The sequence below is a fragment of the Entelurus aequoreus genome, linkage group LG20 (genome assembly GCF_033978785.1).
Source record: "Entelurus aequoreus isolate RoL-2023_Sb linkage group LG20, RoL_Eaeq_v1.1, whole genome shotgun sequence".
Classification (NCBI taxonomy): domain Eukaryota; kingdom Metazoa; phylum Chordata; class Actinopteri; order Syngnathiformes; family Syngnathidae; genus Entelurus; species Entelurus aequoreus.
The window spans coordinates 39,183,570-39,211,144 of record NC_084750.1 but is presented as its reverse complement, the minus strand read 5'-3'; the positions used below and the strand labels follow the sequence as shown (position 1 = coordinate 39,211,144).

The window sequence follows — 27,575 nt, the reverse complement described above, 5'->3', positions numbered from 1 at the left end:
CTTTTTTACATTTTTTTTAACGTCCAGCGAGCCAGATTGTGATCACTTCACGGCCAAATCCAGCCCTTGGTTTGTATTATGGGGACTTCTGCTCTATTTACTTATATTTTGTACGTATATTTTAGTTATATATTTTGCTTTATTATTATAATTATTAAACTATAATTAATGAGTCCATGACACATAAAATACACTTTAGGCGTTTCTTCCTAAAAAACTAATATAAACTGCATTACCCAGCACGCATCACGATGACGTAGATAACAAGAGCCTTCAAGATGGTGCTCGAAAGTACTATGGTCTGGTAAGGATACCAACATAGGTTTAAAACTAACGCTTAATGTAATTTTATGTGATGGGAGGAAATAATTTGATAGATTAATTAAACACACTTTGATGTCGTTTTGCTGTTATATTTGTTTGTTTAAGATAAATACTTTATTTGGGTTTTTTCCTGAGTCACTCCCCAACGCTAGTCACTTAGCGTATAGCTAGCTAAAACAATATTTGTTTGTCACAAACTATATTTATTGTATTCACGAATGACAAACAAATAAGTGTTAATTTTCAGTTGATATAGAAAATAGTGCTGTGTCAGTTGTTGGTTCATATTTGATAAAACCAGCTATTTAAATGTGTTAGCATTAGCTGCAATCGTCGGTTGTTGCGAATTTGTTAGCATTGAGCTACATCCGTTTCCTGCAGACTTACCACAATAAACTATAAACACCAATATGAATATTATAACCATCGTTATTTTGATGTATTATTTGCTATCTCGTTTGCTGTCATAGCAAGACAATTGTACCCCGAGACACGTCAGCTAAGGCCCACAAGGATTTTACAATTGTGATATTTTACTATGACTATGAGGGGTCATGCCAAAACCAAAGATGTCCAAAGTGCGGCCCGGGCACCATTTACGGCTGGCAGGTACTTTTTTTTGCGCCCCGCGGCACATTTTAAAAATACTTTTACAAAAATAAACATAAGTGGAACAAAAGCAGTGCAAACAGGTGTGAAGTAGCGAAAATATGTTATAACATTGACACTAATAACATAAAGTTGCAATGCAGACTGTTTTTTTTCTTTAAAACTGACATTGCTACAAAAAAATCTAAATCAATGTAAACATAATAAAAACTCATAATCGACAAATAGAGCCGAACTTGATGCAGATTTAGCTTTTTTAGATACCTGAGACCTTTAGTCTGATGTTTTTTTGTTTAACTCTCATTGCTGAATGTGGTAATGATTAATTTACCTACTTAAGGATCTAATTACATAAATGGATATTCCATTAAACAATTTTTGCATATTTTGAGTGTTTGCCATAAAAACACCGGTTTTCTTTTGACAAAAATAACAAACATTAAAAAAAGTTTTAACTTTATGTCAACCAATAGATTTGAAGTTGGATTTGAAAATATATCAATATATGACATGTTTTTTTACACTTAAATGATTGAGACCCTTCCGGGTCCCTGGGACCTTTAACATTCACTAAAATTGAGGGGAACCTTAATGGGTACAATAAATATTGTATTGGTTTTAATATCAAAATGGCCCCCACATGCTTTCTTTTTTTTGTGTGTTTGGACCTCAATGGAGAAAGTTTTGACACTCCTGTGCTAAACCTAAATGAACAATACTTAGTGACTTTTTGCAACTTGCTCAAAGTTATGTTTTTCAAACAAAAACATATAACAAGAACACCATGAGCTAGCTTATGTTAAGTGGTTGAAAAGAACATATTTAAAAACAGTTAAGATTTTTTTACTATTACGAATCATATTGAAATAAATATTTTCTTGACTGGATTCAGCCTGTCACGCAAAGCTGTTTTGTACACACGCATAGAGCACCTGCACATACTAAAAGCATTCCCATGGAAGCAATAATCAGGTTGTTACGATAGACTGATAGTTATGGTTAGTAGCTAAATTTTCCCGAATCACTATTATTAGGTGACAACATCTTAAACATATCTAATGTGTTACATGGGGTGCAGTTTGTGCTCAAAACCGGAAATTGGCGGTATATAATGCTTTTTAAAGTTTGCACCTTGTAGGCAGTCACTTAAACATGCCTACTTTTACTGATATTTTGTTGGTCTTTTAACAGCCTATTTTTTGTTGTGTTTTTAGTGTGGACAACAGTGAATACATGCGCAATGGCGACTTTCTGCCCACCAGGCTTCAGGCTCAGCAGGATGCAGTTAATATTGTTTGTCACTCCAAGACTCGCGGCAACCCTGAAAACAATGTGGGCCTCATTACCATGGCAAAGTAAGCAGCACTGTGTTTATCTTACAGGCGGTTAATTTATGCTGTAAAATAGGGTTGTAAAATAGTTATACTGGTACTAATGAAATCAAAAAAGTACTATACTGGCTTTGAAACAATACGGCACTTTATGGACATGAGGGCGCACCGTGGTGACATTGGTAGTAATATGAGCCGAGGCACCTGTCACGAGTCAACACGTGCACATATCACTTATATTTAGAAACAGTGTAGAGACAGAAAAGGAAGCATGGGCATAATTTGGCTTAAAAATTAAGGATAAAGGTGAAGCTATAAACAGTGTTACTTTAAAACATAGCTAGTGACAATGTCCTTTCACAGTGTTTTAGCTTCTTCTAACTCCTCGCCTCCATGGCGACAAATAAACTCTGTTTCTTACAATTATCATCCATGCAGTTCTATCCAACATAGAATGAGTTGCAGTAGTACAAACGTGATGAAATAAAAGCATGGATTACCCGCTCAGTCATTAAAAGATAAAACTGATTTCATTTTTACTAAAAGTCTTTGATGATAAAAACTGGATCGAACAACAGAATTAATCTGCTGTTCCAATTTAAAAAAAATTGTCAAACTTCAAACCAAGATTTGTGACTGTGGGCTTAAAATAAGGTATCAGGGAGTCCAGGTCACTGGGGTGAGCATTCTGGTTTACTTTTGAGTAAAAAAAAAAAGATTTCCGTCTTGTTGTAATTTAAATGAAGGAAGTTTACCGCCAACAATGCTTTTATGTCCTCAAGACAACTTAAAAGTGATTTTAAACATGTTACTTTTCCTTTTTAGAGTAGCATAGATTTGTGCATCACCATCATAAAGATGATACAATATATATTTTTTAAATGTCTTGCATGGGCAGGATGTACATTGAAAACAGGATTGGTCCTAGGATCGAGCCTTCAGGGACACCACAGGACAATGTAGCACAGGCTGAAGCAAAATGATCACTCTGTCAATAAATGTGTTATTCTGCCCTTGCTACTTGATTCCAGTGTGTATAACTAGTGAAATAGTTATAACAGCATGAAGAAACAAAAGCTCCAGAAGTTTTGTTAAGGATTAATGTTCTCTTCAATCCTCAGTTTTATTTCTTTACACTTCTTCTTTCATTTAGTTTTATAAGACTGAAAATATAAACATAAAATAAACATTACAAAAGTATAACGTTCATTGTTTATTGTACATAAATACTGTCCAATGTATATTTTACATACATAAAAAAGATTTAGTGTTAATACATTCACACAGTAAACTACAGATGTTTACGCATATAGAAATTAAACAACTTCCACAGCAAACATTGCACACAATTAAACCTAAGGTGTAGCGTTATTGCCGTCTACTGGTGAAATTTAGCGCTACATGTATCAAACGAGCTTTGATCGCTAGAGAGTTACTCATCCAAAAACACGACTGCGAATACAAAATAAATCATGAAGTCAGAGGTCCGACGGAAGACAATGACTCGAGCACTGGTTCAAGGCAGAACATTCAGAGTTTGTCCAGTCGCTGTAAGAAATACAATTTTCGCGAATTATTTAGATCTTTTTTCAGGGTCATCTTTGGTTTGAATGAGTAGTCTCATTCTACTCCCCCAATGCTGCTTCATTGTGACACATGCCTCGCTGCGTGGTGGCAGGAGTTCTGCATACATGATCAACCCTAGTTTGAATGGTTTTTCCATCAAGTCTATTTGGGTGATGTTCGACAAGCCGAATGTGGCCCGCTGGCCATCAGTGGAATAGACCTGCCGTAGGAGGATAAAATAGTTAACCGCTAACAGCAAGCAAGCGTGTATAAGAGCTGTATACAGTAGATATTACAGTTGTTACATCGATATTTTTATTATTATCTCAAAATCTTGTCATTTTTTATCCATCCATCCATCCATCCATCTTCTTCCGCTTATCCGAGGTCGGGTCGCGGGGGCAGCAGCCTAAGCAGGGAAGCCCAGACTTCTCTCTCCCCAGCCACTTCGTCTAGCTCTTCCCGGGGGATCCCGAGGCGTTCCCAGGCCAGCTGGGAGACATAGTCTTCCCAACGTGTCCTGGGTCTTCCCTGTGGCCTCCTACCGGTCGGACGTGCCCTAAACACCTCCCTAGGGAGGCGTTCGGGTGGCATCCTGACCAGATGCCCGAACCACCTCATCTGGCTCCTCTCGATGTGGAGGAGCAGTGGCTTTACTTTGAGCTCCTCCCGGATGACAGAGCTTCTCACCCTATCTCTAAGGGAGAGACCCGCCACCCGGCGGAGGAAACTCATTTCGGCCGCTTGTACCCGTGATCTTGTCCTTTCGGTCATAACCCAAAGCTCATGACCATAGGTGAGGATGGGAACGTAGATCGACCGGTAAATTGAGAGCTTTGCCTTGCGGCTCAGCTCCTTCTTCACCACAACGGACCGATACAGCGCCCGCATTACTGAAGAATTTTTTAATTGTTTATAAACTCAGGAAATGCGTCCCTGGACAGAGGAGGAATTTGAGTATGACCCTATAACTACTCGATACCCACATTTGTAGTATCAACCAAAACTTATGTAAAGTAGCCAAAGAACAGAAGAATATTTGCTTAATACATTTTAGCAAAAGTGTAGAAAGAATATGTTAGTAAGAAAGAAACCAGATATTAACAGTAAATGAACAAGTATATTAATAATCCATCCATCCATCCATTTTCTACCACTTGTCTCTCATAACTTTGACAAAATTATAAAATGGGAAGTGACACAATGTGTTACTGCATACGTCAGCAGCCAAATTAGGAGCCTTTGTAACCCGCTTACTCACTGCTAAAAGAGAAGTCTAGTATGTTCACGATGTTATTCATTGTCAAAATTGTTGTTTGATTTCAATAAGAAACATGTTAAATGTATGATAAGATTTTCTGTTAAAATAAAGCCAATCATGACATTATTTCGTTGTCCCCTTTATTTTGAAAAGTATTTTAAAATATCGAAATATTCTTTGTTACGGGGACAACACTTCTGCAAAATACAAACGAGAACATTTATTTTCCACCCCTGTCGCAGCATCACCGTTATCGAACTATTACTGGGAGCCATGTATGGGATATCATATAATACCTTGAGATTCTGTCTTAAAATAAAACATGAAAATGATACTAGTTTTTTTTTTTGGGTAGCAACTGTGAAGTGCTGACAACACTGACTCCAGACACGGGAAGGATACTGTCAAAGCTGCATGCGGTACAGCCTCGTGGAAATATCAGCTTCTGCACGGGCATCAGGGTAGCACATGTAAGTATTTTTTAATTTTGTATTCTGCATTACTGCATTCTACGCTGCGCTTCTGGTTTTATATGTTTGTGTTCTCCTCTACTTTGAAGTTGGCCTTGAAGCACAGACAGGGCAAAAACCACAAGATGCGCATCATTGCGTTTGTTGGCAGTCCAGTAGAGGACAATGAAAAAGAGGTAAGATTGTTTGCAATTTGTTTTTGTGCTGAATTTGGTCAAGGAAAATATGTATTAGTTAATACTAGTTGTAAACAACACATTTAAATCTTTGGACTACTTACTATTTTTTAGTTCTAACCAAAGGACTGAGATGTATTTGTAGTGATGTCTAGATGTCATCATTGTCTAACTGGCCCGGACGCATGTGCATGTCATTTAAAGACAAATAAGGGTGTTATTTGTAAAGTTAAATTTTTTTCATGTATCATTGTGCCTTTTATTCTTCAAATTATTTTCGTAGCTATCCAAATTTGCCTCAAGTAATTGCGAGGTGGGCCGCCTGCCACAACACTCTAAATACTACCTGTTCCCCGAATTTGTCATTAAAACCTATTTGTAAATCATCACAATATTAGAGAATAATGTATACATCTTCAAATGTGTACATTTGAATACATATATTACTCTATTTTTTCTCTGAAACAACAAAAGTCTATAATATATATATATATATATAAATACTATATTGCCAAAAGTTATTGGCCACCTGCCTTGACTCACTCAGTGCCATCCCATTCCTAACCCAATAGGAATGAGATCTTTTGCAGCTATTACAGCTTCAACTCTTCTGGGAAGGCTGTCCACAAGGTTGCAGAGTGTGTTTATAGCAATGTTTGACCATTCTTCCAAAAGCGTATTGGTGAAGTCACACATAAATGTTGGTCGAGAAGGCCTGGCTCTCAGTCTCTGTTCTAATTCATCCCAAAGGTGTTCTATCGGGTTCAGGTCAGGACTATGTGCAGGCCAGTCAAGTTAGTCCACACCAGACTCTGTCATCCATGTCTTTATGGACCTTGCTTTGCGCACTGGTGCACAGTCATGTTGGAAGAGAAAGGGGCCCTCTCCAAACTGTTCCCACAAGGTTGGGAGCATGGAATTGTCCAAAATGTTTTGGTATCCTGGAGCATTCAAAGTTTCTTTCACTGGAACTAAGGGGCCAAGCCCAACTCCTGAAAAACAACCCCACACCATAATTCCTCCTCCACCAAATTTCACACTTTGCACAATGCAGTCCGAAATGTATCGTTCTCCTGGCAACCTCCAAACCCAGACTCGTCCATCAGATTGCCATATGGAAAAGCGTGATTCATCACTCCATAGAACGCGTTTTCACTGCTCTAGAGTCCAGTGGCGGCATGCTTTACACCACTGCATCCGACGCTTTGCATTGGACTTGGTGATGTATGGCTTAGATGCAGCTGCTCGGCCATGGAAACCCATTCCATGAAGCTCTCTGCGTACTGTACGTGGGATAACTGGAAGGTCACATGAAGTTTGGAGCTCTGTAGCAACTGACTGTGTAGAAGGTCGGCGGCCTCTTTGCACAATGCACTTCAGCATCCGCTGACCCCTCTCTGTCAGTTTACTTGGCCTACTACTTGGTGGCTGAGTTGCTGTTGTTCCCAAACTTTTCCATTTTCTTATAACAAAACCGACAGTTGACTTTGGAATATTTAGGAGTGAGGAAATTTTACGACTGGATTTGTTGCACAGGTCGCATCCTATGACATTTCCACGCTGGAAATCACTGAGCTCCTGAGAGCAGCCCATTCTTTCACAAATGTTTGTTGAAACAGTCTCCAAGCCTAAGTGCTTGATTTTATACACCAAATGATTAGGACACCTGATTCTGATCATTTGGATGGGTGGCCAAATACTTTTGGCAATATAGTGTATATAGGAGGTGTCAATATATTTTTTTAAATCCCCCAAATTTGGTATTTATTACTGACCTGTTGAGCTTATGTTTGCCATCATGTCTAGGAAGTAACGTTTTTTTTTGTTTGTTTTTTCATCTTAGTTGGTCAAAATGGCAAAACGTCTGAAGAAAGAAAAGGTTAATGTGGATATTATTAACTTTGGAGAAGAGGTATTGGCACACACACACACACGCATACACACACCTGCATCTAGTCACTGTAATGTCTTTCACAGGAGATGAACACAGAAAAACTGACGACCTTCATTAACACGCTGAATGGTAAAGAGGGCAGCGGCTCTCATCTGGTCACAGTGCCTCCTGGCCCCAGTCTGGCGGACGCTCTGCTGTCCTCGCCCATCCTCGCCGGGGAAGGCGGTGCAGTGTTAGGCCTGGGCGCCAGCGACTTTGAGTTTGGAGTAGATCCCAGTGCAGACCCAGAGCTGGCTTTGGTAAGAGAACAGGGGGGTTTGGTTGATATCAACACTTCAGTCATCAACAATTGCATCATCAGAAAAATGGACATTGGAACAGTGTAGGACTGACTTGGTGGGATATGTACAGCAAGTAGTGGACATAGAGATAGAGATCAGAGAGCATAAGAATAAGTATCTATATTTGATTATTTACATTTGATTATTTACAATCCGGGGAGGTAGGATGTAAAAGGAAGTTTGTTAGTTTACGGTTGAAGTTGCCTGGAGGTGTTCTTTTAGTGCGGTTTTGAAGGAGGATAGAGATGCCCTTTCTTTTACACCTGTTGGGAGTGCATTCCATATTGATGTGGCATAGAAGGAGAAGTGGAATCTGTGGTCCCAGTCCTGCCTCATTCACTTCAATTATTAGATTTTTGGCATTATCCCGTGTGACTGGGATATCTTTATCTTCCATTCCTCCACTGCTTGTGTCAGTACCTGCGCAAGGTGACTCTCGTAGAGGGGGCGTGTCTTCTCATCTGGCAGTCTGCTGTGATGAAGTGAGCGTTTATCGTCACATAGTTCCCCTGGACGTCCACCCGTCTGTCGTGAGCGCAACAGATGATGCTCGGGATAGTTCATCCACAACTTTTTTCTTCTCCTGCTCATAAAGATCTGGCACAATCTTATCGCTGAAGTGGGTGCGCGACGGGATGTCGTAACGTGGCTCAAGCACGTTCAGCATGTGTTTAAAACCCTCGTTTTGCACAACGGAGTCTGCACCTATAAACACACCGATTAAATGGCGTGGCGCGTTGAAGCTCCTCCGTTACTCCGCTCGCCATGACCACGCTGTGTGTGGACTGAACGTGCGAACAACTTTTCTTTTTTTTTTTCATATATCAAACAGCGGATCACGTGTGTCCCTCCCCTCCCCACACCCACACCCAGACACACACGCAGAGCGCGCCTCTTTTCTTCTCTCCGGCTTGTGACAGAGGAAGATTCAGAAGGACGACACTGCAACTCTCCAATAAAACACACTCGGATCTTCTGTTTCTAGCCGATACTACATAAAAAATAACGTAAAATAACGCAGTAACGCATCATGTAGTAACGGTAACTGAGTTACTGAATATAAAAAATAACGTGTTAGATTACTAGTTACCGCCGAAACTAACGATGTTAAGTAACGCGTTAGTCCCAACACTGATAATTAGTGAAGTAGATTGTAATAACCACAGCTCATGCACAAGCTCTTTTGCCCTGCATGAGAGAAGTTCCATTTTTGCCGCAGCACAATTTTTTAAAAATATTATTCATTTAAGAATAAAAGTTAGTGTCATTGTCAATAATTCTCCCCAAATATGTTGTGATATCTGACAGTCATTTATTTGAGTTCTTGTAAAAATTCTTCTCCGGTCTCCTCACTGTGGGCGCGGCTGCGCCTCCCCTTTCTCTCCTTTTAATGCAGTGATGGTTGCCCACAGTATGCCTAGCCTACTCTGCTTACCTGTCAAAACTTTACATTTTTGCGGGGAAATTCAGTTTTTGTTCTTCTTTCCTGGTGTCTTCCCGGTCCTGTTTTGTTTGTTTTTGCTAGTACAGCGATGGAGTCGCTCGAAAAGTCTCCATCCGCAACACTCCGAGCGTGGGCTCATTAAAGGAGCACCAGGAGTTTCATGCTCTGTGATTTAATTAAATACCAATGTGGCAGAGATGGATAGACGTGAAGACTCCGCCAAAAATATCTTGAAAAATACGAGACCTATTATGTAAGTAAAAAAGAGCAGGCATGAGCTCACACATTCTCATACTTTCTGTAACAGTCAGGAAAAATCAAGTTAGCCAGCTTGAAAAATGTCTCAACTATGAGTTATGAGTTAAGTTTTATTTAAATGTTCACAATATTTCAGGGTTCCTCACAAGGAAACCTTACAATGTAGTAAATCCATAAACTGCTATAAAATTGAGTGAATGGCGATTTATTTTTGACGTAGAGAGCTTTTGTTCAGGTCATGAAATTATTATTTAAAAAAACGTTTTCCCATTCCTCCATTTTATGCCGCTTGTCTCTCTCAGGGTCACGAGGGGCTGGAGCCTATCTCAGCTGTACTCAGGTGGAAGGCATTTTAAATATCCCATATTTTTTACCAATTTTCCCAGGAGATTTTCAATATTTTAAAAGGCAAAAGTGTATTCTTGCCTGCATTAGAGGCACGTAATAAAGGTGTTTGTGAAATCCCCCAATGTTTTTTGGCGGCAAGTTAACCACAACCGTTGCGCCGCATAAAACATTTTGTTGCTACTGGTCCGAGATTTTCATTAAAAGAAACCCTAAAAAACAAACACGGTTTTATCCAGCTGTTTACTAACTTTTACTGCAAAATAATATTTGCTTAAAATATTGGTTATCGGCGTCATTGACTATTAACAATCAGCATTGGCCCTGGTCAATCTGCTTGCTGTACTCCACTGTTTTAGTCTTCTCTTTTAAAATGTAAATCTTACTTTTACCTTTCTAGGCTCTGAGGGTGTCGATGGAGGAGCAGAGACAACGGCAAGAGGATGAAGCCCGCAGAGCCGCTGTGGTATCAGCTGCTGAAGCTGAAATTTCCTCACCTGCGGACGGTAATCCACAAACTCTTAGTGTCTTTCCTTAAGTATCAGCCATTAGCTGGGGTAGACTTTCATATATAATAGAAAGATGGGTGCATGAGACACACATTGTTATCATCTGTCTTTCTTTCTGTTCTAGAATCTGAGGATGCCCTGTTGAAGCTGTCCGTTCCAAATACAGACTCTGCTACACCTGCGTTGCCTGATTTCAGCCGTATGACAGAGGACGAACAGATAGCATATGCTCTTCAGATGTCCATGCAAGGATCAGCAGCAGGTTAAGGCTGTCATGTCTAATATACTGTATATTCACATAATTAAGTCGCATAAAGTAAACTCTGTTTTATTTATATCGTGCCAATTCAGAACAGAAGTTACCTCAAGACAATCCATAGATAGAGCAGGTCTAGAACTCTTTATACAGGGGAACTGCACCTTTTTTTAAAAACTTTTGTCCATCATTCACAATTTTTAAGACACAAACACATCTTTTTCTTTTTTTATTGCATTGTAAATCGTAAATAAACACTAGCAAGAGTCAGATAACAATGGAGCCAATGGGAGTCGGTCTATTTCTCCTATAACGTGCTCTAAAAACATCCAAAAGCCTTTATCATTTTATATACAAGCTGTAAATAAATATGTAATGTAGTAACAAGCACATTCATAATAACATGTAATATTATGTATTTTGCACATTTTAAGCATACAGCAGTGCATTAATTTCCCAGACGCCTCACAGCGTTCTCTTTTCCCCTCAACAACAACAACACTACTACTCATGGTAGACTTTAGAGAACCAACAAACACTACTTTGGGATAAATGATGATTCAGAACCTTATATTTCTTATCCGGAATATACAGAGTATCTTCAAGTTTTAGAAGCGGTGTGCAAAACAGATCCAGCTGTAGTGAACCACTAAGCATCATGCAGCAGTTTTGCTAAGTGCTAAAACAAGATACACAAACTCTGATCACAATAAAATAATCACTTATTGTACAATATCTGCTCTCACTGGGATGTTGACTGATGGGATTTTTCTATTGTCCTGTTTAGATGAAGAATTAATCATAAGCCTCACAAAGGGTTAAAAAAAAAAGGTGCCGCGAACGAGTGTCTTTTTGTGTCTTTCACACTATTTCTGGGTATAAATTGGATGTCAAAGTTTACCATCTTCCAGGGGCCGTACTTATCAAGCTTCTTAGAGTGCCATTTTACACTTAAGTCCTGAGAATTTGCGAAATTTAGTCCTACTCTCAAACTTAAGAATAAAAGCTTTTTATCAATGTTCTTAAGTCTAAGAATCACTCCTACTCTCCACGATATTTAAGAGACCTTCAGAGGTGTCTTAAGTGGTTAGGAGTTGCCAGCAGGGGATGGCACTGAGGCGAGAGAGACGTGCGCGAACATTCAGGGAGCGGAATGATGTTCTGGATTTGTTTGATGACGAGCAGCTGATCAAACGGTATCGTTTAGACAGAGCGGGTATTATTTTTGTCACAGATTTAATACTTTACGATTCCATGTTGATTTCTGCATGTGGCTGCAGTGGGCTAGTATATATAGAGCCACCCACACCAGTTTCAAATTAGTTGCCTAATTAATGAATTGGAAAGAAAATGTTATGACAGTAGCGTATGTGTGTGGCCGTGAGGTGAGTGACGTCAGTGAGTGTGTGGGCGACAGAAGAGAGGGAGCGGTAGCGTGAGTGCCGGCGGGGACTAGTTTGTTTTGTATTATTTTGTAGTTTATTGTCAAAATATACACTCCCATTGTCCACTTAAATATTTCCAAGATATTTCTTTATTCTTAGACAACGGAGTCCCTTCCGTGATTGGTCATTTCTATGGACACAGAAATGACGTCACCTAAAATTCCATTTACGGCACATAGTAATGTCGTAATTCAGCTCTGAGTGTGACACTTAAGATTCAGTCCTACACTTCGCTGAAAGTGTGAGTAAGACGCTTGATAACTAACTTTTAAGTGCAGCTTTCAGCGAAGAATTTATTTACTCTTAAGTCAACTCTTAGCAGACTTCTTAGGAGTAATTCTGAGAAGCTTGATAAGTACGGCCCCAGGTTTCTACTATCCAAGTAAGAGGCGGGATTTATAATCTAGAATTAACTTTTACCAACTAAGTGGCGCAGCAGCTAGAGTTTAGTATGCCAATACTGTAGCTGCACAAGCTCTCTGCACAAGCACAAGCTCTCTGTGATGACGGCGCCGCTGAAAATAGTTTGTCTGCTTTAGCGTTTATAATAACAATATCGCTAATACTAGGTTAATATTCAAGTCTTGAGATTTAAATAGAGTAGGGCTGCAGCAACTAATCGATTAAAATCGATTATAAAAATAGTTGGCGATTAATTTAGTCATCGATTCGTTGGATCTGTGCTATGCGCATGCGCAGAGGCAATTTCATTTAAAACCTTTTTTTTTTTTATAAACCTTTATTTATAAACTGCTGAGAAACAATAATCAAAATAAGTATGGTGCCAGTATGCTGTTTTTTTCAATAAAATACTGGAAAGGATAGAAATGTAGTTTGTCCCTTTTATCCGATAATTAATCGATTAATCGAAGTAATAATCGACAGATTAATCGATTATCAAATTAATCGTTAGTTGCAGCCCTATAGTAGAGTATTGTTTGCACTGTATGGATGGTTTTTAGAGGGCTTTAAGGGTGCAGGCTTTATGGCCAGAGTAGTGTAGTTTAGTTGCATTCTTAGCCACCTAATACTTGCCATATTTTACGACTTAGAATGCAAAAAAAGAAGAAAAACATGTTTTCTTATCTTACATAGGGATAGTGAATAATAGGCAAAATTAAAAAAAAATTGCAGTTCCCCTTTAATGACAACTAACCCACATGCGCAAGCACTTGGTGGCGTCAAGTAGAACCCAGGCTCTGTTGGGTTGCCAACTGCACCTCTAGAGGCAGGGAGCCCCAACCACAGACGAAAGAGACAGAGGGGTTAATGACACCGCAAAACTCATAACAATGACCTATTGCAGAACTATTTAACTGGCAGGCCAAATCCAGCCCGGAAATTACATCAAACTGGCTCACCCGACTTTAGTTCTAACTCGGAAAGACAAACATCTTTTTTAGCAGATTCCCTAAAACACTACACATTCTACAATTAAAAAAAAAACTGGCAAACTAGTAGCCAACATTTTACCGAAAAATTTACAGTGGTTTTACACTTAATTACGTTAAATTGAAAAACAGTACCGCTATTATTTTTATGGCAAAATTCTGACAGAGCTGCTAGTTTTATTCATCTAGGAATCTACGATGGTTGTTTTTGCAGTGCTTTAATATGAATGGGAAAAACTGTACCACTTTGATTTTTACAGTAAAAAATTGATGACTGAACTGCCAGTATTTTACCGTAAAAACTTTTTTTTTTTTTACAGTGTAAAGCTGTCATATACATGATCTTTGACTACCTTTTTTGAAGTAAAGCCTCAAAGACAGCAGAGCGCTCCTGTAACTCTTGACAAAAAATAGACCAAAATCAAATGTCCACTGAAGAGGATGCTGGTTCATAGGAAGAGACAAACAAATAGTGGTAAGTGAGGGGAAGAGACCATGTCCTCAGGTTCTTAGCGTTCTGGATACGTAGTCCCTAAAACAACTTAGTATATCACTGGCCTCCGGCAGTAAAACTAAAAGGGTGCCTAGGATTTGCCATGTGTTACCCGTGACTGAAAGCTTTTTGCAAAGAAACGTGTTTTAAGTTTTCTTTTGAATACAGACAGACTGTTGCCTCCCAGACACAATCAAAAAGACAGTCTCTCAAGAGGCTACCTTCCGTTAGAATTTAAAACATTTTTGGAACTATAAGCAACACTTTGCACACATTGTTGTCGCTCATTTAGTTCTTCACAGTTGAATTAGTTTGGCTTTTCCGAAGTATGAGTATGAAATGCTGTTTACTATACTGCTTGTACAAGCCAGTGTTTTTGTTTGTCGCTGTTCTGTATAAATGGCATGAAGGGGGACAAAGTCAAATCTGCTATTTTTCTACCTTTTTGGAGGTAGAATCAGAGCTCTAAAAGAAGTGGGACAATGTCCATTTAAGTCAAACCTGTTTATGTTGACCAACTCATGAAATCCTGGTCCAGTGCATTTTCTTTTAAATGCTCATTTAAGTCAATGTAAGATTTGAGAACCAAAGGTGTAATTTCTATGAAAATTGGATCTGTTTAGGTCCACGTGTGTTGAAGTATTCTTAACTTTTTTCATTATCGCTAAGCAGATTTATGTTATTATTGATACAAATAAAGGAAGAAGGATGTGCGGGCAACAGGAATGGAACTGCCACTTACCTTCAGACCTTCTGTATAGGACTAACAATCCTGTATTCTATTGGAAGCGACCTCTCGGTTGTTCTTTTTACCCGATACTACTCAACTAACAAAATGCACCCATCTAACAAAATGCACCCATTAAAATTATGCACTAGAGATGTAAAGAAAACAAAAACAACTCTCATTCTCCTTAAGTCTCTGGCCAAGGTCATGAGTAAATGTACAATCGATGGCTCACCGATGTGCCAGCCAATCCAATAGATGTCGACTTGTATCAGACCTTTTTTTTTTTAGTCAAATAAGACTGCTTCTTTATTGTCTTGTAGAGTTGGGTGGCGAGGACATGGACACCGGTGCTGACATGGACTCAAGTGAGGCAAAGGTAAATGTTACTTAGATCAAGGGCCAGTCCCTATACACCCCGTTGCACTACTTTTTAGCCCTATCCCTATATTTTGCGCGTTCCCATGAGGGTAGTGGTTTCCCAATTAGGATAGAATAGGATAGGATAGACTTTTATTTAATCCCACAATGGGGAAATTACATTGTTGCAGTGTAGGTTTTTTAACAGAAGTAAAGCGTAATGAAAAACAAAAAAATTGTAAATGCTACATATACTACACAACGGCATGGCTCCGTTGGGAGAGCGGCCGTGCCAGCAACCTGAGTGTTCTTGATTCAATCCCCGGCTTCCACCATCCTAGTCACGTCTGTTGTGTCCTTGGGCAAGACACTTCACCCTTGCTCCTGATGGGTTGTGGTTTTGGCCTTGCATGGCAGCTCCCGCCATCAGTTTGTGAATGTAGAAATAGTTTCAAAGCGCTTTGAGTACCTTGAAAGTAGAAAATCGCCATACAAGTATAGCCCATTTAACATTTACATACTGTTCACTAATATGTGTAGATAGGGTTTTTTTTGTTGCGTTTTATCTCTAATAACCGTATTCCACCCTACGAAAAAACATCACAGTAATCACATAAGTGCGTTGTAAAGTCTTATGGCTGTGGGTAGAAAGAACCTGTGGTAGTGCTCCTTCTTAAACTGCAGATTTAACAGTCTAATGCTAAAGGAGCTATTCAGGGTCTCCAGTGTTGTGCATGGTGTGAGAGAGATTGGACATGATGGATGTCAACTTGGTCAGCATTCTTCTGTCAGCCACCTCCTCAATGCTGTGTAGTGGGCAGCCTATGATGGAGTCAGCTCTCAGTTTATTAAGTTTGTTCCTGTCTCTGATCGTGCTGCCCCCACCCCAGCAAACGACAGCATAGAACACAGCAGAAGCCAACACAGTGTCGTAAAAGGTGCGCAGCAGTGATCTGCACACCCCGAAGGACCTCAGTCTCCTCAAGAGGTGTAGGCGACTTTGACCCTTCTTGTACACAGCGTTTGATTCTGAGTCCAGTCCAGTTTATTGTAGAGGTGAAACACCCAGGTATTTAAATGAATCCACTATTTCCTCTTAATTCCTCAATATCTACAAAAGTTAAATATTACACATTAGTTTGTAACGTTAGCCAGCTAGGCACGCTAGCTAACATTGGACTAAAATACTGACAAAATCCTTGCAATTTTGAAAACATTAACGTTACATACCTTTTAAAAAAAATCAGAAGAGACAGCAGTCGTCGGTGGCTTTCCATGTAGTTATTTGTTTATTCATAAACTGGTGAATGATAAAAAAAACAATCTCAACCGTTAACTCCATTGCTGCCGGGTTTGCTATATAATGTTGGGATTAAGGTTGTACGGTACTCCGCTTCTAATCAAATACAGCGGTACTAATTAATTAAAAAAGTTAGAGTAAGTGAAAAGTAAGAGTCATTCAAATAACTATAACATATAGAACATGCTATACGTTTACCAAACAATCTGTCACTCCTAATCGCTAAATCCGATTAAATCTTATACGTCTAGTCTCTTACGTGAATGAGATAAATAATATTATTTGATATTTTACGGTAATGTGTTAATAATTTCACACATAAGTCGCTCCTGAGTATAGTCGCACCCCCGGCCAAACTATGAAAAAAACTGCGACTTATAGTCCGAAAAATACGGGAATGCCATTGAAAAATATTGGTACTTTTTTCCATCAACATCTGCTGCCGTGCGGCGGTGACGTTGCTGAGCCGAGGCACGTGTGTGTCAACGCGCACACAGCGCATACAAGGAGAAACTGTGTGGAAAGGAAGAATGATGAGAAACGGCAATTCTACTGGTTAATAAAGGGAAATATGGCGGTATTTGGGCTTCAAAACTAACGATAAAGGTGACACTTTAAACACAGAAGCGGTGTTTGAAGCCTAAGGTAATATTTAAATAAACATTCAAATCTGCACAGGAGTTTCAAGAGTTACAGGTAATATACTGTAGTTAACTAGCTCCCCTGATGTGCACATATAGATACGTAGACGCGCACACAGCTGGTTTCATTGTTGCCAATTATTAGCGCAGTCAAAACCGTCGACGTAGCGTAAACTAATACAAGTGATCTGACTAAATTTTGTAACAAATTCCTTCTATTTAATTTGTATTTTATCTTGTACATTTGTTTTACCTGCTACATCTCTTAAGTGTAGTTTTAGCCGTTGTATTGTTTTTAGTATTTACTAATTATTGTATTTGTCTTTAACCACAGATCAAAATTGGTAACCATAAATCATTAAGCAGTTAATACAATGTCAGTCAAGCTTTCTGTTTTTTTTCTTACCTAAATCTAGATTATGGCATGCTACATGTAATATGTAAAATTGTAAATTGTTCTTTGAGTGCAATAAGAAAAGCCCAGTGTGTTAATTGCCTTTTAATTTGAATTCTAATCTTCTAAAATTGTTCTTTAAGTGCAATAAGAAACGTATGTTTAATCATAAGTTTTACCATAAGATTTTATGTTAAAATTAAGCCAATAATGACATTTTTTGTGGTCCCCTTTATTTTGAAAAGTATTGAAATACATATCGATATACATTTTGTTACCGGTACCAACATATTGGTATCGGGAAAACCCTAGGTAGTACATATGTGTAAACGTAACTACGTAGTCGCTTCCATGCCGGAATGTAAACTATGCAGAAAGTGATGTCCCAATTCCTAGGGACGATTACAAAGCTCTATCCCTTGTTGCTTCATTTCGAGGGTGTAGTGGTAGTAGGTGAGGGCTAGTGGTAGTGAGTGAGGGTGAACATTTAATTGGGTTCAAGTTTTAACTCAGAGTATAAATTCCTGCACACAATTAGTTCATAATGTCACTTTCTACATTCAGGATGAAGAAGACTACGACGTGATGCAAGATCCAGAGTTCCTTCAAAGCGTCTTGGAGAACCTTCCCGGCGTTGACCCTAACAACGAGGCCATCCGTAACGCTATGGGTTCACTGGCCTCACAGACTGGCCCTAAACCTGACACCAAGAAGGATGAAGAGAAAAAGAAATGAGCATTTAAAGGGAAGAGTGAAAAATGTGCTCACCCAACATTTCTGACAGTTGTGTTGCAGGTGTATATCACAGGGCATAAAAATACATTCTTCTGCTTTTGGTTTTGTTTTTTACCATTTTCATGTTGCTGTTTAAGCTGTACCTCTAACTTAAGGTTACATTAATTTGTGTCCATCTATTTTTCCAAATGCCAAACAGTTTTGTTTGTTTTATCATATTGTAAATATTTTCAACTCCATTACAATCTGTAATAAATTAACAAATTCCTAAATACATTTTCCAGGGTGATGTCCTGTGGGTAAATGAATGCAAAGCTAGTGGTTAGTTTGACTTGTGTTCCATACACAAATCGGAGCTCTGGCAGCAACTCGAGCCAAGGATTTTCGAGTAGAGTGATTTTTTTTTTAGACATGAAGTAAAACGCATTGTTAAGCAGAAAGTGTCCCTTTTTTTAATATTTTTGAGCTTCTAGCAACATTACTTTAAACACAGTTGTGCAACTTTAAACCAACAATTAGTATTAGGAATAAAAAATTATTATAATCCATATGCTGTTTGTGGCATAGATACAAATACAGGTGAAACTCAAAAAATGTGAGTATCGTGCAAATGTTAATTTATTCCAGCCATTAGATTTACAAGGTGAACCTTCTGTATCACAGGCTCAACATGCAACTCAAGATGTTTGAAGCCTTCTTTGGATAGAATTTTGATGATTAGGACTTGCAGTTTATGAAACTCATAAATGTGAGTTTTCAAAAACTAACCCATGATCATCAGAGGCGTGCATGTAATGAGTTTATATCACATTTAATTTTGCATTTGAAATTGAATTCCTGACGTGAGTTTCACCTGTTTGTGATTTCAATTGTCAAAAGTGCAGTAAAAATGATTTGCCGTAAGGAATTGTATTGAATTAAGAACATTTAAAATGAGCTCAAAGTGCTGTACAAATTCGGGGAAATTACGAAGATCAAAGGAATTGATGTCATTATATAAATAACATTTGACTGGTTTGAAAATGAAAAATAGAATAGGTAATATAATTGAATAAAATATTTAAAACCGTAGTAAAAAGTCTCGCTCAGCTTGTTTTTGCTGTGGCGCATTATGGTGACGTAATATATGTGTGACCAAGAGGAAAGTCAGGCTTCAACTTCGCTCGCTGGGAGGTAAGGTGACGCCATTACAACACGTTTGTGACAATGTTCTCAATAAACGTCATCCTAAACACACATTTTAGGTGAACCATGATTATATATTAGCTGGATGGGGCACTTGTTGGTCAGTTCGTCACTTTTACCTGATTGACGTCAGCAGAGCCAGCTAGCTGTGCTAAAATGTTAGCAGAAGGAAAGAAGGAACCACTTGTTGATGTAATGTTCTGCATCAATAATAATATGTATAATAATGCTTGACCTAAGTGTTGCTTATATAGTATGAAGCTGTGCAGCCTTAGCTGACGTTTAGCAGCGATAACCAAACAATGTGGGCAAGCTGTTACATTATAATCAGTTAATGGAATAGGCTCCAGCCCCCCACGATCCCGAAAGGGACAAGCTGTAGAAAATGGATAGATGTTTTAGTCATTGAATTTACTTTTCATAAATGGAAATGGAAAATAACATAAAATGACTGGTTTATTAGAATTTCATTTTAAAGTGCAAAAAATAAAAAAACTAAGCACCTTTTTTGGTGTCGACATGAATCTAAAAAATAGTTTGATTTATATTTTATATATCATATAACAAAAATGTAAAACGCCAGTAAATAGAAAGGGTAGAACAGACCAAATCGAAGGTTTTTTAAATTGTTTTATTCCAGACACCGGAAGTTTTATTTTCAAAGTAAAATCGTGGATAATTGCTATTTCACCATGTGTCCCGTGAGTATGACTCCGGCTAAAATGTATTTGGAGCCATACACAGACATGATTTTAGACATGGCATGATAATTGATCTACAGAAATATTTTGAAACCAGAAGTAGCGACTTCAAAGACAGGACCGCAGACTGGCTTGTAAGAAATGTGTACTATAGTGATCAGTGCAGTACGCTTAGCTGTTTCACTAGTAGCACAGAATTGCATATTTGGGGTTAAAACGATCTCAATCCACACAAGTGTAGTTTGTAAACTGTTTATGTCAGGGGTCGGGAACCTTTTTGGCTTTAGAGCCATGAAATCCAAATATTTTAAAATGTATTTCCGTGAAAGCCATATAATATTTTTTAACACTGAATACAACTAGATGCGTGCATTTTTAAGTAAGACCAACATTTTTAGAGTATAATAAGTCTCTTATTCTTTTTAATAACATTGTTATTCTGAAGCTAACCAATAATAAATAAAATACTTCTTACCATTAATGCGACTTCTTGAACAGGTGTGGTGGAAAACGGATGGATGGATTCAAATGCATGAGAATGTTTTATATTTTTAACGTTATTTTTAACACTGTGATTACCAGCTGAATTATTCATTACTTATCGTGTTAAGCAATGTCAGCTAAGATTTATCTGAGCCAGATGCAGTCATCAAAAGAGCCACATCGGGCTCTAGATGTGGCCCCTGGTCTATGTCTACACACAAACGCATACACCTGCTGCCCTGCACATTTTGTCCAATCAGAAGCCTGAAAAAAGCAGCAGCAGCTGACTTGGTAGCATTACACCTCCTTTATGTTTATTTTGATATACTTTAGACGAACAATGACATGTACATTATCTTTAAAAGCCTGAACGTACACAGAGCCCTGGGAACATTATGTATCTTTTTTTTTTCAGTGTTTAAAGTGCGTATGCACGCCCGTGCTGCTGAAACCCAACACTCATAGAATTAGAACATGTTCAGCAACATGGTGATGTATTGCATGTGCACTGAAGTGTACATTATTTCTAAAATCAGCCCGCACTAACGAGCCAAGGAAACCCTTTTGCATGTTTGAGTGCCTATATAAAAATTGTGTGCCGCTGCAAACTCTCATGGAATTATAAAGCATTTAATCATGGATATAATGATATAGTACATGTGCAATGAAGTGTATATTGTCTTTAACATCAGTACACACTACAAGGAACAGGCTACATCAAAGGTCCCCAAACTTTTTGACTCGGGGGCCGCATTGGGTAAAAAGAAATTTGATTACAGGCCAAAAGTTTGGACACACCTTCTCATTCAATGCGTTTTCTTTATTTTCATGACTATTTAAATTGTAGATTGTCACTGAAGGCATCAAAACTATGAATGAACACATGTGGAGTTATGTACCTAACAAAAAAAGGTGAAATAACTGAAAACATGTTTTACATTGTAGTTTTTTCAAAATAGCCACCCTTTGCTCTGATTACTGCTTTGCACACTCTTGGCATTCTCTCGATGAGCTTCAAGAGGTAGTCACCTGAAATCAATCAATCAATCAATCAATCAATGTTTATTTGGTTTTTAACTTCCCAGGTGTGCCTTATCAGGGTTGGTTAGTGGAATTTCTTGCTTTATCAATGGGGTTGGGACCATTAGTTGTGTTGTGAATGAGAAGGTGTGTCCAAACTTTTGGCCTGTACTGTATGTATGTATGTATGTGTGTATATATATACACAAACCCAGTTTCCATATGAGTTGGGAAATTGTGTTAGATGTAAATATAAACGGAATACAATGATTTGCTAATCATTTTCAACCCATATTCAGTTGAATATGCTACAAAGACAACATATTTGATGTTCAAACTGATAAACATTTTATTTTTTTGCAAATAATCATTAACTTTAGAAATTGATGCCAGCAACACGTGACAAAGAAGTTGGGAAAGGTGGCAATAAATACTGATAAAGTTGAGGAATGCTCATCAAACACTTGTTTGGAACATCCCACAGGTGAACAGGCAAATTGGGAACAGGTGGGTGCCATGATTGGGTATAAAAGTAGATTCCATGAAATGCTCAGTCATTCACAAACAAGGATGGGGCGAGGGTCACCACTTTGTCAACAAATGCGTTAGCAAATTGTTGAACAGTTTAAGAAAAACCTTTCTCAACCAGCTATTGCAAGGAATTTAGGGATTTCACCATCTACGGTCCGTAATATCATCAAAGGGTTCAGAGAATCTGGAGAAATCACTGCACGTAAGCAGTTAAGCCCGTGACCTTCGATCCCTCAGGCTGTACTGCATCAACAAGCGACATCAGTGTGTAAAGGATATCACCACATTGGCTCAGGAACACTTCAGAAACCCACTGTCAGTAACTACAGTTGGTCGCTACATCTGTAAGTGCAAGTTAAAACTCTCCTATGCAAGGCGAAAACCGTTTATCAACAACACCCAGAAACGTCTTCTGCTTCGCTGGTCCTGAGCTCATCTAAGATGGACTGATACAAAGTGGAAAAGTGTTCTGTGGTCTGACGAGTCCACATTTTAAATTGTTTTTGGAAACTGTGGACGTCGTGTCCTCTGGACCAAAGAGGAAAAGAACCATCCGGATTGTTATAGGCGCAAAGTTGAAAAGTCAGCATCTGTGATGGTATGGGGGTGTATTAGTGCCCAAGACATGGGTAACTTACACATATGTGAAGGCGCCATTAATGCTGAAAGGTACATACAGGTTTTGGAGCAACATATGTTGCCATCCAAGCAACGTTACCATGGACGCCCCTGCTTATTTCAGCAAGACATTGCCAAGCCACGTTGTTACATCAACATGGCTTCATAGTAAAAGAGTGCAGGTACTAGACTGGCCTGCCTGTAGTCCAGACCCGTCTCCCATTGAAAATGTGTGGTGCATTATGAAGCCTAAAATACCACAACAGAGACCCCCGGACTGTTGAACAACTTAAGCTGTGCATCAAGCAAGAATGGGAAATAATTACACCTGAGAAGCTTAAAAAATGTGTCTCTCCAGTTCCCAAACGTTTACTGAGTGTTGTTAAAAGGAAAGGCCATGTAACACAGTGATGAACATGTCCTTTCCAAACTACTTTGGCACGTGTTGCAGCCATGAAATTCTAAGTTAATTATTATTTGCAAAAAAAAAATAAAGTTTATGAGTTTGAACATCAAATATCTTGTCTTTGCAGTGCATTCAATTGATTATGGGTTGAAAAGGATTTGCAAATCATTGTATTCCGTTTATATTTACATCTAACACAATTCCCCAAGTATATGGAAACGGGGTTTGTATATACACTGCTCAAAAAAGTTAAAGGAACACTTTAAAAACACATCCGATTTCAATGGTGAAAAAAAAAAAGGGATATCTATACTGATATGGACAGTTTAATGTCTCAGGAACAAAAGGATACCACATTTTTTGATGGAAATACAAGTTTTCAGCCTGCAGAGGGCTCAGTATATAGACACCCCAAAAATCAAAGTGAAAAAATGATGTGGCAGGCTCGTCCATTTTGCCTAAATTCCATTTCTGCAACTCAAAATTATTTTCAATATCTTGTGTGGCCCCCACGTGCTTGTATGCATGCTTGACAACGTCGCGGCATGCTCCTAATGAGACCACGGATGGTGTCTTGTGGGATGTCCTACCAGATCTGTCTAAGGGCATCAGTGAGCTCCTGTAAAGTCTGAGGAGCAACATTATGTCCCAGAGGTGTTCTATCGGGTTTAGATCAGGTGATCGTAAGGGCCATTCAATTGTGTCAATTCCTTCATCCTCCAGATACTGTCTGCACACTTTTGCCATTGTCGTGGACCAGGAGGAACCCAGGACCTACTGCACCAGCGTAGGTTCTGACCATGGGTGCAAGGATTTCATCCCGATACCTAATGGCAGTCAAACTGCCGTTCTCTAGCCTGTAGAGGTCTGTTGGTCCCTCCATGGAAATGCCTCCCCAGACCATCACTGACCCACCACCGAACGGGTCATGCTGAATGATGTTGCAGGCAGCATAGCGCTCTCCTTGGCTTCTCCAGACCATTTCACGTCTATCACAGGTGCTCAGGGTAAACCTGCTCTCATCTGTGAAAAGCATAGGGCTCCAGTGGCGGACTTGCCAATTCTGGTGTTCTATGGCAAATGCCAATCGAGCTCCACGGTTCTGAGCAGTGATCACAGGGCACACTACAGGACGTCGTGCCCTGGGGCCACCCTCGTGAAGTCTGTTTCTGACTGTTTGGGCAGAGACATTCACACCAGTAGCCTGCTGGAGGTCATTTTTTAGGGCTCGGGCAGTGCTCAACCTGTTCCTCCTTGCACAAAGCAGCAGATATTGGTCCTGCTGCTGGGATGAGGAACGTCTACGGCCCTGTCCAGCTCTCCTAGAGTAACTGCCTGTCTCCTGGAATCTCCTCCATGCTCTGGAGATTGTACTGGGAGACACATCAAATCTTCTTGCAACAGCACGCATGGATGTGCCATCCTGGAGGAGTAGGACAATCTGGGCAACTTCAGGAGGGTTAAGAAATCACCTCATGCTCCCAGTCGTGATGACTCTAGCTAAAGCCAACACTTGTGGAAAAACAGTTAAAAAAAGATCAAGAGGGAGGAACTTGAAATGGCCTCCACCTGCAAAACCAGTCCTGTTTTAGGGGTCATCTCGTAGTTGCCCCTCTAGTGCACCTGTTGTTAATTCCATCAACACCAATGCAGCTGAAACTGATTAACAACCTCCTCTGCCACGTACCTGACCAAAACCTTATCAGAAAAGTGCAATTGAATTCATGCCATACCCTGATAAAAAACTGTTCCTTTAATTTTTTTAAGCAGTATATATATATATATATATATATATATATATATATATATATATATATATATATATATATATATATATATATATATATATATATAAATAAATAAATAATATTCCTTGTGCACTAATTGACTGAAAGAGCGTGCACTTGCTGCAGCGCAAGCGCGAGGATGTCACGTTATCGATGGGAAAATGCATTTTTAGACAATTTGATTTTCCTGAGCGGCAAGGAGACCCAGAGAGTAACATGCGGTAAAAAATGGATTAGAAAGGACAGATAAAAAAATAATAATAATGAAAAAACAAACAAAATAAATAAATATATATATATATATGTATGTATGCAGTGTTTCCCATAAACTGTCAAGATACCTGTGGCGGTGGGGGCGTGGCTATGTGCGTGGTCACCATGACATCATCGAATAATTTGCATAATTTACTACAATGATTTGATTTTCTCTAAAAAGGCTCAAAAAATGTTTACTTACTAATTAATAATAACAGTTTTGTTTTAAACGTCCATCCATCCATCCATCCATCCATCCATGCATTTTACAATATAATTACAACACTTTATGTACATATTTATATACAGATTTGAACAATAAGTTATTCACTGAAATATATTTATTAATTGTGGTTCTTACAAAAAATATATCTTATAAAATATAAAAGCTAAAATGTCTCAAAGCTCTGCCCCTTTAATTAGTGCATACTAAATAATTTAACTTTAGCCTACTACTACAACCATATTATTTACCAGCAACATAAAGTGAAACAGAGGCAGAGGTGTCCTGCCACAGTCAGTAACAAACAAACAGAAAACAGTAGTGGTGGTAGATAGACACAGAGCTTCATCAAACATCTGATCCACTGAACAAGGAGCTCCAAAAATCTTGAACTTTAGACTGCCATCAGTTTTACTCCCTACACTTAACCATGTGTTTCCTACTGCCTGCAGACTTTGCACCCTTTGTTATATACACATGTTGTGTTTCTAATATAAATACATTTAATAAAGTCAAATACAAATAAGGCAACAAGAGAAGTATCCTACACTTCTCTTTTGTAAAGTAAATCTGAACAGCCGATATGGGCATATACATCAACTATATGATTTGCCTAAAAAGCTGGAGAGGACAAAAAAAAAAAAAAAAAAAAAAAATATTATTATTATTATTATTTTTTTTTAAATTTGTGGCGGACATAATTCTTTCGTGGCGGGCCGCCACAAATAAATGAATTTGTGGGAAACCCTGTGTATGTATATGTCTTAATTAGATTATCCAAAAAAAAAAAAAAAGTGCTTGATACCGTGGTAGAGCGTAATATGTATGTGTGGGAAAAATCACAAGACTATTTCATCTCTACAGGCCTGTTTCATGAGGGGTTTCCCTCAATCATCAGGAGATCTCCTGATGATTGAGGGAAACCCCTCATGAAACAGGCCTGTAGAGATGAAATAGTCTTGTGATTTTTCCCACTCATACATATATATGTATGTGTGTGTGTGTCCCAAGTTTAAAAAAAAAAAAATATATATATATATATATATATATATATATATATATATATATATATATATATATATATATATATATATATATATATATATATATATATATATATATATATATATATATATATATATATATATTTTTTTTTTTTAAACTTGGGACTTTGGATCGGATACGGCCCGGCCTGCCGCATTCAAAATCCGGCCCGTGGGCCGTAGTTAGGGGACCCCTGGGAGTTGCTTGGTCGCTTTTTATGCGAATGGAAGCAAGACACAGAAGTTACTTCATGATCTGTTGTTAAATAAGGTCTAAAAACAGAAGATAATGTTGCACCTTTCTTATGACACAGAGCATGAATCTTTCACTGGTTTGTGGTACTTCTGATTAATAAATAGATTGAATGTGCTTCCATGGCTGTATGTTATTGTCAACAAATGCGGTATTATTTGAATGGCAAGTTTGTCACTTCTATCATTGATTTGTTCAATATTTCCTCCGATCCTTGTAGTTACGAGCACGCAGCACAGTTTATGTCAAGGGGTGGTGAAAAAAGCTTTGTCTTTTACTGACCAGTTCCTTCAACTAAGATCCTGATTCATCCATGTTGAACACTGAGTATGTGAGCTAGTAGGGGGCGGTGTGAGGGGAACACACAGCACTCAGCGCAAGTGCTCACTCGTCCATTTGGTTATCGCTTAAATCTACTTAACATGCTATACAGATAGGTGAAAATTTTACTCTAGTTTTATTAAATTTCAATGGATTTATTTTAGGAGCAAAATTCGATAAAAAGTTGAAATCCCTATTCGCACATGTGCGACAGGTTTTGTTTTTTCCAAGTCGCAGAGTAAATTTGTTGCACCGGACAGCACTGGTGTTGCATGGTTCGTAATCAAATCATTTTTTGCTTTTACTTCCGAGTGAAATGTGCTTATACATTTCTGTTGATGTCAGTCCTCGTTGTGCCATGTCTAAAATCATTTCTGTGTAGGGCTCTGAATTTATATTTTAGAGTTCCGTAGTATCCCAGCTTTTCACTTTAAAAATAAAAACTTCCAGTGTCCTAGGCCAGTGATGTCAAAGTCAAG

General features: G+C 38.6%; 2 protein-coding genes across 4 annotated transcripts in view; both read left to right on the top strand.

Moving 5' to 3' along the window:
- The first annotated feature begins 222 nt into the window (after nt 1–222).
- LOC133636267 (26S proteasome non-ATPase regulatory subunit 4-like) lies at nt 223–18,366 on the top strand. 2 transcript variants are annotated; one of them, XM_062030107.1, is made up of 10 exons: nt 223–304; nt 2,148–2,288; nt 5,447–5,561; nt 5,651–5,737; nt 7,581–7,649; nt 7,715–7,930; nt 10,420–10,525; nt 10,653–10,790; nt 15,164–15,219; nt 18,100–18,366. In XM_062030107.1, the coding sequence occupies exons 1-10, from the start codon at nt 279–281 to the stop codon at nt 18,268–18,270; spliced, it is 1,125 nt and encodes a 374-aa protein (XP_061886091.1). In that variant the 5' UTR covers nt 223–278; the 3' UTR covers nt 18,271–18,366. The 2 variants fall into 2 exon arrangements, with proteins under 2 accessions (XP_061886091.1, XP_061886092.1); XM_062030108.1 differs by lacking the exon at nt 2,148–2,288 and having other exon boundaries at nt 263–304.
- A 975-nt stretch (nt 18,367–19,341) lies between these two features.
- The window catches only part of LOC133636264 (zinc finger protein 687a-like), a 49,104-nt gene continuing 40,870 nt past the window's right edge, over nt 19,342–27,575 (top strand). For both annotated transcript variants that reach the window (XM_062030102.1, XM_062030101.1), the window contains exon 1: nt 19,342–19,443. The gene's annotated coding sequence lies outside the window, so the exon portion shown is untranslated. The remainder of the gene's footprint in view (nt 19,444–27,575) is intronic.

What these genes read in the sequence shown, in the direction of transcription:
- LOC133636267 (XM_062030107.1), top strand. Translation starts at nt 279, where the DNA reads ATGGTGCTCGAAAGTACTATGGTCTG. An exon ending in CTCGAAAGTACTATGGTCTG is followed by an intron (nt 305 to 2,147) that starts GTAAGGATACCA and finishes TTGTGTTTTTAG; the next exon opens with TGTGGACAACAGTGAATACA. An exon ending in TAGAGGACAATGAAAAAGAG is followed by an intron (nt 5,738 to 7,580) that starts GTAAGATTGTTT and finishes TTTTCATCTTAG; the next exon opens with TTGGTCAAAATGGCAAAACG.